At 40.8% G+C, this 15,511-nt stretch overlaps 1 protein-coding gene across 1 annotated transcript; it reads left to right on the top strand.

Moving 5' to 3' along the window:
• The first annotated feature begins 3,089 nt into the window (after positions 1 to 3,089).
• LOC147447442 (uncharacterized) lies at positions 3,090 to 5,612 on the top strand. Its single transcript, XM_086523233.1, has 3 exons — positions 3,090 to 3,223; positions 3,505 to 4,302; positions 4,567 to 5,612. Exons 2-3 carry the CDS (start codon positions 3,534 to 3,536, stop codon positions 4,791 to 4,793), a joined length of 996 nt encoding a protein of 331 aa, XP_086379359.1. The 5' UTR covers positions 3,090 to 3,223; positions 3,505 to 3,533; the 3' UTR covers positions 4,794 to 5,612.
• The last annotated feature ends 9,899 nt before the right edge of the window (positions 5,613 to 15,511 follow it).

Genomic DNA, 15,511 nt, shown 5'->3' with positions numbered 1-15,511 from the left:
TAATACAACAACACACGCACACACGCGCGCACACGCACACACAACATCAAGAAGGGAAATTTGAATGTGTCGGTAGCGTTCTAGTTAGTGTGCGTCGAGTCGAACCTTGCACAACCAAGTAAAGCTGAAATTTCAAAACTCTCAGCAATGTTGAAAAGCCTTGCAGTAGTGCTATTGGAAGCTTGGAAATAGCGCCATGATCTACTCCCAAGGAGGCAGCGTGTGCAAGAAACAATAAGCAAGGGCTGCCTCCTTGGGAGCGGATCATGTGTATGTAACATATACACACAAAACTTTTGAAGAAGGAAGAGAGGGAGAGAGAGGTATACACTCTCAGAGACACACTCTCCCGGTGTGAGCGAGAGTGTGAGCATGCACACACACAAAAGGCACGCATCGGATCGAAGTGGGAAAGGGATTCTCTCCAGTATGCGTACACGAGTCTATGTCTTTCGAGCATCTTCCTCGGGCTTCTTCTACGGTTAGAGTTGTTGCATACGCGGTCGAACTGAGACACTGAGTGGACTAGGGGTAGTGCACACCTTGAGTCGATCCATAGGCCAAATACCATATACCCAGGAAAGGCTCGGCGGCTACACTCCCATCCATAGCAGCGGGAGTCAACATCAATCCCATCGTCTTCTCGACATCAACATAGTGAGGGAGGGAGAGAGAGCATAGTAAAAGCAAGGGATGAAGATATTTGCTTACACGTGTGCAAATTTTTTCATCGATTTGGGTGCTCATGTTGATAGGCTGATGTTAAGGTTCTCTCAGAGGCGGCAATCTCCCTCTCTTGGCACTGCATGGGAGTGCAGGGTTTGGATGCACCTTAGGAGTGTTTCCTTCAAGCCATTGTTTCGTCTTCATTTCAGTAAAACAAGGCTAAGCCTATACACTATAGACGTACATGTAGAGATCCCCTCCCTGCGATTCATCGTTCTTGAAGTTGCATGGATGGTGCGATCATGCAGTTTTGTTGTCCTAAGCTTCTTATAAAAAATGGGTGCAGTTCTAACGCATAGCTTGCACCTTGGGGGGCAATGTATTGCTGTGGAGAAAGTTTCCTCATTGGAAGCATCGTTCATAGCACACGTGTTTGCGCCCAGAGCATGGACGGAGGTGGAGGCAAGTTCTGAGACCTGGAGAGGGCGGGATAGGGGATGGAGGGGGTGATAGAGAATATGTAAGCCAATGCAACTCTCTCTCTCTCTCTCTCGTTTTTCCTGCCCTTTGCTCTGCACGCTCCAGCTGCCATAAATTCCCATCGGCTCCACCCGCCATAGCCCTCAAAGCCTAACAGAAAGTTCCCTCATTGGAAGCACTGTTCATAGCACGTGTGCTTGCACCCAAAGCATGGACGTAGGTAAAGGCAAGTTTTGAGACCTGGAGAGGATGGGATAGGGGATGGAGGGGGTGATAGAGAGTATGCAAGCCGTTGCAAGTGCTGACAGCTGTAGAGGGCACAAAGTCGACCGGACTTGCTGCCTGACGTGTAGCTAGATGGGATAGGTGTCTAAAGTAGTGAGTGGCAACCTGTCAGGACACGAGACGGAGGGGACAACAAGGTGGACAGGGGCAGATGCAATTGTTGAGAGGTGGGGGAGGGCACACGGTGTGTGGCACAGGATGGCTGTCATGTGGTAGGAGAGGAAAGCGAGGAGAGAGAAGGGAGACCTTTAATTTTTGGAATCTTCGTGAGATTCGAACTTATACAAATAAAAAAGAGCCGATAGTATTAGAAGATGACCGACTAGGATTCTAGATGGTACTGTGGGCTCTCTATTGTTTTAAAGCTACAGGAGTGCCTCAGAGATAGGGAGAGAGGCATCCCTTAAACAATCTACAACAAATCAAGAAAGGCAAAAGCCATATACAGGCTCTCTATTGTTAAAACGATCACCTAATGCAAAAATTGGAGAATATTTGAAATTGAAGGTTATTTTGGAAATTTAACCTTCACATAAACTTTAAAGGGGAAATTACCAAAATACCCCTCTAATTTGAGGAAATTCCCAAAATACCCCTCAAATTTCAAAAATTCCCAAAATGCCCCCGATATTTTGTCATAAATTCCCAAAATGCCCTTCAAATTTTCCAAAATTCCCATAAATACCCCTGGTTGTGAGACTAAATTTCTCGAAAAATAAATTTTTTTGTAGGTCTTCACAAGAAGAGTGATTGTCTATCGTACAAGATGCTAAAACTACAATTTGAGTTGGTTACGTAGGCTTTGGAGATGAATTGCTTCATTATTTTTAGACATAATTGCCTTTTTTGCGATGGTAACCGGTGACAAATTACATGCTGAGCACTCAAAAGCGAATCTCAATTGTCAAAAACGAATAAAGATTAGAAAATCTTGAACATTCCAACCAAAATAGATACAAGGGTATTTTGGGAATTTTTGAAATTTGAGGGGTATTTTGGGAATTTCCTCAAATTAGAGGGGTATTTTGGTAATTTCCCCAACTTTAAATTTGAATAGGAATTTGCTCACCAAATTGCTATCGTTTTTTTTTTGGAGAAAAAGGACAATGGCAAGATTTTACTGTTTATAGAATATAAAATGCTTAAAAATTGGACACATACCTGGCCCAGTGGCCAGGGTGGCAGAAGTTATACCTTGACGTGGTCCTACAACAATCGCTTTTACGAGCAGGTGCTTAGTGGGATCCACCTAGGCAGACGACCCTGTCCTCTCACAGTACCTGGGATAGGATAAGGCACAAGTATATGTGTATGCCGATTAAAATAAACATTGAAAATCCCCATCTCGATCCTCCAAATATTTTTAATGTCATCTTTCTTGGCTTCATTTTCCCTCATCGCTTTAAAATATTATTTTTCAAACACATGTCTATTATTTTAAGTTGATTTCTATTTCACGGTCTCCATATTCTTCTAGACAGCAAATAGTTTTTGGTATTTAATGGTTTTATTTTTAAAACTATTTTTGAGATTTTAATTGCGCATTCAAATAAAAATTCTCTCTCTCTCTCTCTCTCTCTCTCTCTCTCTCTTTCTCTCTCTCTCTAGAATCATTTCATTTTGAAAATTTATTTTGGACCCCCCCCCCCGGTCTCTCTCCCTGCTTCTCTTCTCCTTTGCGGTCTTCTTCTTTCTCTCATCCAGTATGCGGTTTCTTCCTCACCATCCTCGCCATCGCCATCGCCATCGAAGTCGCCTCAGGCCTGCCTGCATCTTTTGGATTTTCTTGCAGGTAAGTTTCTTCCTGATCTCTTTCCTCTTCTTCCTTCTTCTCATCTCTCTCCCGATCACACCAAAACCTACCCTACACAGCTATTTCTTTCCCCATCCCACCGATCGTCCTCAATGCCTGCTTCTGCTAGCTCATTGTTGCCTTTCCTAGACGCAGCTGGCGCTTAGTGCTTGTCTGTGTCAGTAGACATCATCGCGCTCTACTTTTATAAGGTTTCCACTGCCGATCGGACCATTGATGTGCTGCTTTTGGTTGCTTACTTTATTACGTGGTTGTGCTAGGCTTCGCAGAGGCGCAAGGAAGGCTATCCATGGCCAGACTGGGTGGCATCACCTCGGAGGCCCTGCCTGCTCCTCCGGCAGGGCTAGCGAGCATCTTAAGAGATCACAAGGCTACACTTGGGGCAGACAATGGCCGAGCAGGCATTTGCCGAGCAAATGTGGTGGAGGCCCTTGGTCCCCAGTCTGTCTTTGCATCTTCTTCTCCGGAATCCTCCCTCTGTGAAGCTGACTTTGGTGCAGATGAGTGGGATGAATATAAAGAAGAGGATGTCTGGGCCACAGAGAGCAGATCTTGCCAGCCAGATCTCTCTAGATCGCTGCAGATCCTACATGGTTGCCATCACCAAGGTGCTCCAAGCCTCAGCCCCAGGATCAATAAGCTCAATCTAAATGACCCTGCAGAAAATGTAGGTGTGGTTTTGGGCTTTGCGAAGGTTGGTGTAGAAGTGACTGATACTTTAGCGGTAGGTGTGAAGACAATGAAGAGGGTGAATGGAACTGCAGGTGAGCATGTGTTGGTGTTTGCAAAAAAAAGGGCTAATGGAGAACAGGTTGTAAGATCCTCTTCTAGGCAAAGGGAGAGAGGGCCTGCAGCCTTTGGTGCTTCTGAAAATGCCCCTAGGCTTCACCGCCATGCTGAGCTGCAAGAGGCCTTGGCGACGAGCAGGGAAAAGCCAGCCTCTCACTGCTCCAGTGCATCCCGTATGATCCCTCAGGCCATGGGCAATCAACTGTCTAAGGTGTATGTAGAGCGCCAGTCTGCTCCAGTTCAAGTTCCGGACTGGTCAAAGATCCTGGGTCAGTGTCTATTTGCTTCTTGATAAATTTTGGTCATTCTGATGCCTGTGATATACCAAGACAGTGCTAATGTTATGCATCTGTATAACTTGGTTGTGTGTGATCATGCATTTTGATGGTGTAGGGGATGGAACATGGGTAAGCTCCCTTGCACTATGGCTTATACATAATAAAGCTATATACTGACCAGCCTTGGTTTATAAATTAATTAAATTCAGATTCAAAGAGCCATTTTTCTGTGCAACTAATGCTTCATTTATGCAGCTAAGACAAACAGAAAGCCAGTGGCTATAATGGACAACCACGGTGAGGGAGGTGATAAGGATGACGACTACGATCGTTTGCCTCCTCATGAGATTCTTGCCAAGGAGTATGAAAGGAATCAAATGACCACCTTCTCTGTATGTGAAGGCCAAGGCCGCACTCTTAAAGGGAGAGATTTGAGTCGAGTTCGTGATGCTGTCTGGAGCCAAATGGGCTTTGCAGACTAACATGTGGACCCAGGCTCGGCATCTTAAAGGGATTGGTATAATGCTGGTTACATAAGAGAAATTTTGGGGAAGAGTTTTTGTCACAAGGATAGCTCTATTCATATATAAGTAAACCAGGTGCATAGAAAAATGGTTGGGAGGTGGTGATGCAGTGCCAGCTCCCCTTTTTGGCCTCTATGGGTAGTAGTCTTCCCTGAATAATACTTCTTTCATTTGTACTTGAAAACAGAGGTGTTTGAACATACATTCTGCCCTGTTTTCTTTACATATTGAGAGGAATGATTCACTACGGTTGAACACGTTAATGCCATACGCATGGTTCGGCATGGTATGAGCCCTAACATTGGAGTTAAATGAAGGTAAGCAATGTAGTGAAGTGGAGTAGAAATAAGTGGTTTCTCCACATGTCAAATGAAAAGGAGGATGATTGAAAGCATGACTATGGTTGTAAGAAGGCTTTCCTTAACGACTATAAAGGGTGATGAATCTGCAACACCATATCTTCTTTGAGAAATGCAGCGCCCATGAGTTTGATATTCTGGTGTCTTGGAATATCAAGACTGCAGCGCAATTATCGGGCAGTGATAGAATTTTGATTGGTTTGCTCCCTAACGATTAATTAAGGAGTCTATGCTGGATGACTTTAATATCTTCTTATTGCGAAGATAATTAGAGATGTGGGTAACACCAGCTGAAAGGCTATGGTCTCATCGTCGGCCCTTTTGAGGACTACTTGGGTTGTAGCTCTCAGGTTTTCCTTGAAGCTCATTTTGTCCAGTGTGCAGTCTTGTATAAGGTAAATTCAGAGCTTCTTTTCGATGCGCGATTGGGCCAACTTTATGAATTGTTCTATTTATTCCCACCCCAATATCAGGAAGGCTTAAAACCTTGACAACCCATCACAACTCCATGAATCTGCGACTTGTTCTGAATTGATTGTGCTCTAAATGGTTTTGAAGGTTGAAGGTACTGATACATGCTTTACTTATGAAGCAATCAGGGATTCAGCGAGAAGGAGATGTGTGCACGATTTAGACAGGAACGGATAAGTTTTGACAGGCACAGTAGAAAAACAATCCAATTTTTTGAAGTAATATTGCAAAAAAATCTATTACGATCCTAATATCTCCTATCTTGAAGCCTTTGCACTGTTAAATACAAGACTTGTAAACACAGAAATAATTCTTGACGTCATTCAAGTTGGCTCACCCCGTGGGCCAACTTCTTGAAGTGTACACCCCAGCAAGCAAGCAAGCAAGCAATTGTCACGTGGAGGATTCTAACTCCAGTCAGTTGCACCCGAATTTTTTTTACAATGAACTATGGGTCTCTATATTTCTAATAAAAGTAGCCTTTACACTAATGCATGTTCCCGTTTCTTTCATAGAAGATAACATGGAGGTTGCCAGCCAGTAGTATCCCCCAATTGTCTTGAATATGTTGAACATGTGTTGTCATGATTCAGCCTTTTGTAGCAAGACACTTGATTCAGGCAGACACCGGAAATGTGCTTTGGCACCAATCCTTACATATCCTGGTTGTAGTGTAAATATCCTGGTTGAGAAAGAAAGTTCCTGGTTATGTCATTGGACCTTAATTTCCAAGGTAAAAAATTGAGCATTTTAGTTATAAATTTTGGTGAATACATAAGATTTGTGCATATATCCGGTCTCATTACTTTGACCTTGAAAACAAGGTCAAGTGAATGTACCATGCATGCTGTGGGTGCCTATGACCTTGGTAATGGCAACAAGAATGAATTGAAGCTGTCCCCACTCCCATTTGTCGAATTTCATCCGAAGTTATTGCTAAATCGCCCACAGTAATGATTAAATTATCCACATTTATGAGAACTACCTGTCCACCGCCTTTATGTCTAGACTGGCGACCTAACATGGACGTGCTACCTTTTTCAGCCAAATAGAAATGTCACTTTACGTAAAACAAAAGTTTTGAAAACATATTTTTCCTTGACTTCTTCACCCATCCTCTTATTAAAGAGTCTACCACTCCATGGACTCACATTCCCTAATGGAATCTTTCATGTATGTAGCTACAATTCTGGAAAAGAGGTTGAATCTTGGGAGATCATTTTCCATCAGAGGTGTTGCTCATGGTAGCCAAGTGGTGCTTGAAAAGTGGTTGATTCTAGTATTCGGGAAAGTCTTTTTCCAAGTGGTCTGGTTTTCTCCTCGTGCATATGCAAACCGAAAATACTAGTAGAATTTTCAAATTTGAAAGATTTTTGAACTATTTTATTGAATGTTTTGCCTGTTTTACTTCCCCTTACAATCATTTGCAACAAGTTACTCTTAATTTTCAATTGGCTCAAGGCTAGGCACACCTTCCTCGAACATTGGTTGGTACACGTGGTAGATGAGTGTGCACGAGGGATGTCCTTTTTTTTTGAGTGCTAAATATAGCAAACATGGAAAAATTGGGTTTAGCAATATGACCTCTGGAATCCCATAGAAACTACTCAATATCTAGCCAAATTTGAATTTTATGATTAAATATGGTTACTACCTACAAAGTGCACACAATTGGCTTAAGAAACTAGCAATATTGAGGAAGCCATACTTATTACCTTAGAATTCTTTAGCAATCGAAAAACTCAACCATCCTCGTATACTATGTAATATAGGGTATTAGGTGTCCCAAAACTCAAGAAAGATTAGCTTTATGTTACACATGCCACTTAAATATTCAAAATTGCATTTTGATATAAAGAAAGCCACCAAAAAATCATAAAAGTGCTAAATTTGGTCAAAAAAGAGGATTATGCAATTTTGGTAAATTGGTTATGTTTGGCTTGTTAGGTTCTTGGATTTGGATAAAGTATAGTTTTTTGGCTCTTAATTTTATTTTAATTGTATCTCTCTTTGAGAATATGCAATTAGTTAAAAGTTATTCTAATTACCATCTTACATATTACAGTAACTAGCTTAACTCATCTCACATCCTGAGGCCTAGTGCACGTCTCCTCTTGAGCGACAGTTTGCCTCACAACACCCATGAAATTTAAGGGGAGAGCTTGGATGGGATCCTAATGACCACAAAGGAAAAATTGACTAGGTACATACAAACTTGGGGCGGGTCACTACAACAAAAAAATACCTATAACGTGGGTTCAAATGTAGGGATTATTTTATTCTACATTTTCTCACATTTTCACATATAGAAGGGTGTCCAAAAAAAATGATCTTGATTTTTTTTCTAACAAATTGAATAGAAAAAGGGTCCCTTTTATTGGTGGAAGATTCATAGCTTATTTATAAATAGTCCTCGAACGCACGCGATATATTGGTTTTGTATATAGTGACCCCCCCCGCGCCCCCCCGAGCATACAAATCATCCAAAAATGTGAGAGAACTACCACCTGTAGTAACAAACACAATCTTTCCAAGTCCCTGAACTCGATAAGAGGTGGGTAAGAAGCATGGTTGAGATTATTTCCATTGGGGACAACCTCAAGAGATTCTAGTGAAAAGTACCACACATGATCTATAGACTTTGCAATACATGCATCATGAACCAATGGGTTGTATAGACACTATGCAATAAAAGACCATTTTGAATCTTGCATAATGTTTTTCAAATCTACTTTGGAAGAAGCATTTGCAACAATGGCTATATTTTCCTCCTTCTTTGGAGTCTTTTTAGCCTTAATCTTAGGGCATTGCTTCATGGGATGATCAATTTCCCTCCATTAATGACATTTCAACTTCTTCTTATCTTTGATACCACACTTTTTAAACCTATTTTTGTTCGAAGAAGAAATAGATGTGGGGGAAGACCTGCTACCTACATAAGCATTAGATATGGCAATGGCGACATTCTACTTTGGTTATGCAGCGAGAAATTCTAGTTCAATAGCATGTTGCTTAGCCCTATTTTTTTAGATTGGGCCTCTTGCAACAATACATAGACAATATGATCTAACTTTACATCATCAAGTTTACTCTCTATCACAAGCCTAACGGTGAAGGAAAAAGAATCTGGCAAAGTTCCCTTGTAGAATGTTCCAAACATCCTTTGCAGCAAGGACATGCTACATTATGTTTGCCAAAAGTAGATAGTTGTTTCCATCCAATTTATCCTCAACAAACAACACCAAAAAAACATCATTGTTGTTGACCATGGTCAGTGAAAATATGTACTTCATGCAAAATTTTCTTGTGTAGAGGGAAAGCTACACAAAACTAATGTGTGCTATATAGAAAAACCCACACTAAACTACAAAATTCTTTTTTTTTTTTCACACATTTGCTCTATAAAAAAACTTGCAAAAAAAGAGAAAAAATTTCTAGTACAAGTAGTAGTGGAAACGGAGGTAGAAATGAGCTTGATTCAAAATTGGCACAATCTCAAGATCAAAGATATTATCTCAAGGTTATGTCACTTCGTGAAGTCTCACAAAAAATACCTCAACCAGAGAATGTGAGCCAAAAGGTTTCTAGCAATATTCCCACTCTGACAATTTTTTTTGAAAATACAACTGCATGAATGAACATGAAGATAGAGAAGCACAACAATATTACTAAGTGTGCCAATACAAAGAGAGGGTTTTTTCTAGAATGATGGCTATTTATACTAGCTTGGGGAGAACAAACTCATAATGAGGCAAGAAAGTGCCCAATGGTCCTAAGTGTGCACACACATCACTACCATAGTATTGTAACACACACATCACTACCACCTAGAGGCTATCAAGAAGATTAAAGGAGAAAAAACAAAGGGAAGGGTAAGTTGAATATTGAAAACTAAGAGGAGAATTTAAGAATGTCATGCATGCTATAAATCGAATAGTGGGGGTTGCCATTTTTCGAACTGAAACCCACGAACTAGGGAGCCAAGGTTCAAGATCCATACAAAATTTATCCTTTAATGATAACAAATATTGATTACAAACGACTATGTTTTGAGTAGAATATACGTTTATAGAGCTTTTTAACAAAATTTTGATGCCATCACCTTTGAGCATAAAAGCTATGTAACCTTTCAATATATTTTTTGTTAATTAGGCTAGTTAAGCAAAAGTACAGCGTTGCCTTACAACACTCATTTTCATAGTAAACACTGATATTTTACTCTGATTAGCTTGGAATCTGAAGCAATAAAAAAAGGAAATTTGAAGTACAAAAAGATAAGCATTGGCTAAGGAACCCAAACTGGTACTACATAACGGTATTTTAATTTATTAGTTGAGAATGTGAGGTACATAAAAGAGGAGATTTGAAGCACAAAAAGATGGCCAGTCCACAAAGGCACCAAAACTAGTAGTATGTAGGCTATCAAACTCTTGAGAGTGCAATGTGGAGCTCATATTTTGTTAAAGCAGCTTAGTCAACTAGTTTATGGATTTTCAAGTCAAGTTGCAAATGACGGAGAAGGACACAATAAATATGTTTAAAAGGCATGCAACGCTCTGCTCCACATGACCTACAATAAAGTCCTCACAAGAGCAAGATGGCAAAATTAGCAGCACACGAGGACCGTCTTCGTTGTTGAGGCATTGTAACCTTTTGGAACTCTGGTCTTAAATTGGCGATACAAGTGATAAGGGTCTCTTCTATTTGACTCTGTTTGTAATTTGAGAGTCAACATCAATACCAATTTCTTCAGAAACTTCATTTGTGAGGTCTATTATCTTCCTTTTTGAGTATGCTTGCTTGCTTCATCCTCATTGTCTCCCTATGTTGCAAAGTTTGTAAGCTGGGTCCAGCTCCTATGTATATCCCCTTCAAGAAAGAGGTATGTCGTGCACCTTGCAGGCATGCACCAATGAGATGTGACACACATGCCTCATACAAGGACATATATTTCACACTTTTGTTTGTGGCCAACCTGCTTCCATGAATAGATTCAAATAGGTTACAATGTGGAACCATATATCTATCATCTTCCTCCATTTCTTGGAGAAAATATAAGAATGTTTGAATGAAATTAAAGAACAAATAAATTAATCACAAGATTTTCACAAAAAAGACAAGCTACCAATAGAATATATTCTCCCTAGTGGAAAACTCTGGCATGCCACCAAGAAATTCAAGTTTCCAACATTCTTTCATGGTTTGGTTTTGCATTACCCTCTCCAACCACTCACATAGAGACTTCATCTCCATAGTAGAACTTTCAACAGAGGGAGAAATCTTCCAAGCCCTAGACCAAATTTTGAACTCCTCTTGACGCTCCGGTCAGACACACTTTCTTGAATGTTTATCCAAGCTGTCTTCCCAATGCTAAAGGCAAGTTCGTTCTTTTCTCTCCACAATGATTTCTAGATCTCCATCAAACACTGACTGCACTGCCAACCGATGTTAATGAGCCTCATCATGCTGGTGCAACCTATGGTGGATGTAGGCGGTGGGGATCCATAGCGTGGAGGAGATGCAGGAGAAACGAGGGGGAGAGAGAGAGAGAGAGAGAGAGAGAGAGAGAGAGAGAGAGAGAGAGAGAGAGAGAGAGAGAGAGAGAGAGAGAGAGAGAGAGAGAGAGAGAGAGAGAGATTGACACTAAAGCCAGAAAATAAAAACACGCTATTAATTAATTATGAAGAAAGCCTTTACATATAGCTTTAGGCATGCAAATTTCTAAATATAACTGGATCTTCCCTGCATGCCTCAAGGGCATGCTCCCACTAGTTGACATCAGACAAAATTTGGGCTTGATTACCCAACAATCCCCCCCTCAAGCCCAAACCACTGACAATGGACTCGAGACAGACAGACCATGGCAGAGTCCAATCACCTGAAACCACGAGTAGAAGTCCCCCTTGATTATAACATAGGTGTGTGTGTGTGTGCTTCCCTCAAACAACTATCAGTGTGAGACATACCAGAACTCGACCAAACAAGAAAGGGGTGGTCTTACCACTTTTTATGTGGCAGTGTCTATAACCCATACAAAGTTTTTTGGCATGGCAATAACTGACAGCTTGTAAGGTAAAACAAGGCTTTTGAAAGGCAAGTGTGATTGCATTGACAATAGACAGACAAATCTATGATACTTAATCAAGAAAAACAGTTGTTAAACTCTGTGTTGATATTCAGAGTGCTTGAAGGAAATCTTCATGTTCTGTAATTGATCAAAAAGCTTCGGACCAATGCTGAAATCATGCTAAGCTCAACTAGGTGAAGGAGGAGCCTCTACTGCAAATTTCCTTTGATAATCACCTAATCACCGCCGCTTGAAGCTTTTGAAAAGTTACTTGTTGGCCTTAGTAACCTAGCTCCTTAAGTACTTTCCTCGTCCTGGTTGGCTGGCTCTAACACAGGTAGCGTTTTGAGATGCTTCAAATTGCCCCTTGCAGTTGCCTTTGTTTTGAGGGCGTTTTGAGATGCTGTGCAAAATTACTAACTACGGATTCCAGCCTCCTTGCAAAACTGCCCACCACGGACAGCGTTTTGAAATGCAACTACTGCACCTATGGCCTCTTCCCGCCTAGGCACAACCACCACAACGTTTTGAGAAGCTGTTGCCTTGACAACGTTTTGAGAAGCTGTTGCCTTGACAACGTTTTGAGAAGCTACTGCCTTGACAACGTTTCAAGATGCTGCTGCAAATTCACCTGCCAGTGCCAAGGTTAGCCTCGCCTGGATGCTCTGATACCAGTTGTGCTGGTTCAACCTATGGTGGATGCAGGTGGTGGGGAGCCATAGCGTGGAGGAGATGCCGTAGAAACGGGAGAGAGAGAGAGAGAGAGAGAGAGAGAGAGAGAGAGAGAGAGAGAGAGAGAGAGAGAGAGAGAGAGAGAGAGAGAGAGAGACTGCAGCCAGAAAACAAAAACACACTATTAATTAATTATGAAGAAAGCCTTTACATATAGCTTTAGGCATGCAAATTTCTAAATATAACTGGATTTTCCCTGCATGCCTCAAGCCTGCTGTTCCCACTAGTTGACATCAGACAAAATTTGGGCTTGAATACCCAACACATCAGCCATGAAACCATGGAATTCAGCTCTTGGGTAACCCTTCTTTTCCAACATTTCATTCAATAGTTGCCAAAATAATATTTGAACCTCTGTATCCTCAGATTGATTAAGGAGAGAGTGCAAAAGCAACTGCACTCCACCTTCGTTTTGCCTGAAAAGTCCACAAATGTGTAAGTACATATTGACCATGACGAGATTCACAAAACATAACCATAGCAATACTCGCAAACCATAACCATTGTGTAAATTGGAAAACATAACCATAACAAAATTTTGAAACCATAACCGTAACCATAATTATAGCCATAACCATAACCATGACCATGACCATAACCATAACCATAACCATAACCATAACCATAACCATAACCATAACCATAACCATTACCATAACCATTACCATAACCATTACCATTTCCATAACCAAATAAACAAACCATAACCATAACCTTAAGCGGATACCAAAAGCATAACCATAACCAAGTTCTCAAAGCATAACCATAGCCTTAAGTGGATTCCAATACCATAACCATAACTTTAAGCTAATTTCAAAACCATAACCATAACCATAACCATAACCATAACCATAACCATAACCATAACCATAACCATAACCATAACCTAACCCTAACCCTAACCCTAACCCTAACCCTAACCCTAACCATAACCATAACCCTAACCATAACCCTAACCCTAACCCTAACCCTAACCATAACCATAACCATAACCATAACCAAATTCTCAATCCATAACCATAACCTTAAGCGGATTTCAAAACCATAAACATAACAACATTCTCAAACCATAATGTAAGGGTTTCCAAAACCATAACCATAACCAAATTTTTGAACTGTAACCTTAACCTTAACCTTAAGCGGATTCCAAAATCATAACCGTAACCATAACCATAACCAAATTCTCAAACCATAACCATAACCTTAAGCGGATTTCAAAACCATAAACATAACCACATTCTCAAACCATAACCATAACCATAACCATAAACATAACTGCAAGCGAGTTCCAAAACCATAGCCTAAACCAAAATATCAAACCATAACCATAACCTTCAGTGGATTCCAAAACCATAGCCATAACCAAATTCTCAAACCATAACCAAAATTGAATATACATAAATGTATCTAGAACCATGGCTATCGTCTAAAAGTATATAAACCAAAACATAACTAGCTATACATCAACATGTACAAATGAAAATATATAAATTGACCGTATTAATCAAGGTAAGGCCTCCCCATTGGCGGCCTCTCTCTCATCTTGAAGCTGTAGAAGAAGAGCTGATAGTCTATGCTTGAATCCATATTTCTCCTCTCTACCCGTTGGAGGATACTTCATGGCAAGATCCTATAATAGAAACACTTAACCATAAGATAAACATTAGAAAAACATTGGATCTATAATAAACACAACCTGTTCACAATGCTCCAAAAAAGACAAATGTATCTCGAACATCCGTCCACACCCGCCTAGAGTTGACTTGAAAAAGTCCACTCCTATCTTTGTGCATATTTGCATTGGGACCACTAGTAATAACCTTGGACCAGTTCACATCAAAAATAAAAATATCTTGGATATAGCAAAAGTATTCAAGTTGGCAAGTCTTTGTATTGTCATCCTTGGCACTACTCCGACTTTCTTTAACAAAGCTTGCCCTCACACCACTGACAAAGGTGACCCTTTGTTCATCTATCCGTTGCACTTTGAAGTGTCAACCATGTGGCCAAAAAGCTCTGTATTTGTGATACTAGTGGCACATAAAACAATTTCAGACTCACGTTGCATACATTATCATGTGGTTTAAAAAATAGTAGATACAATACATACATGCCAATCGCATCCCCTTGACATCTCCTCTTCCTCTTCAGTGATCAATACTTCTGTCATGTCGTAGGGGACTTGCTATGCGCTGTGTGTGAGCCAATAAGGCTGCAAATACAAAACCCGTCCCCAGGGAAGCTCACAAACGCAAATGGTGTGTCACTCAGCTTTGTCTTTCTGTCGTTGCAGGAATCTTACATTGCCGTGAAGAGGGAGCCTACCGTTGCTGCTACTCACACCGCCTCGCCATTGTTGTAAGGTCGCTTACTCACCCTCGCTCACACACACATGATCTCAAACACTCACACACAACAAGAGTCTACGCTGCAGAGCAGACAGAGTAGGAGAGCAAGCAAACCATACATTCAAGAATAAGATAAAAGTTAGGGTTACAAGACCTTATGTGAGTCGTCCCAACCACACTTGGGCACCCACACTTGACCAACAGTTAATATGCTGTCTCTCTCTCTCTCTCTCTCTCTCTCTCTCTCTCTCTCTCTCTCTACTAAATGTGGTGTGCACCTGTCATTGGCGATCACCCATGAATACATGTGTGGAGCCAACAAGCCCGACCCATAGGCTCAATAATAATAAGGAGGATGACCAAAGTTAACATGTCCCCCTTCCTGATGTAAATTCAAACCTCAAAAGTAGGAAATTGGTGGGTCCACGTGGATGGTTCTCGTAATAGTTAAACATCTTGATGAGAGTAGTGGCCCATGGACGTGCTCTCAATCAAGAATTTTAATACTACAAGAGACTGAATTGGTCCTCTGCAAGATCTCAACTCTTTATTTTCACTCGAATATTGCAAAATCAACCAAAAATGGCATAGTAAACTACATTCTTATAACGACATGGATAATTAAAACTCATATGCAATGAACAAGCACATAGAGTGATTGGTAATAGAATATTATACAATTTTTTAGCAAGGTCACAT

The sequence above is a fragment of the Adiantum capillus-veneris genome, chromosome 11, assembly GCF_014529385.1.
Source record: "Adiantum capillus-veneris isolate H3 chromosome 11, ASM1452938v2, whole genome shotgun sequence".
NCBI classification, from domain to species: Eukaryota; Viridiplantae; Streptophyta; class Polypodiopsida; order Polypodiales; family Pteridaceae; genus Adiantum; species Adiantum capillus-veneris.
Note: the sequence above shows the minus strand (reverse complement) of the source record. Positions and strands in the feature narration are given on the sequence as shown.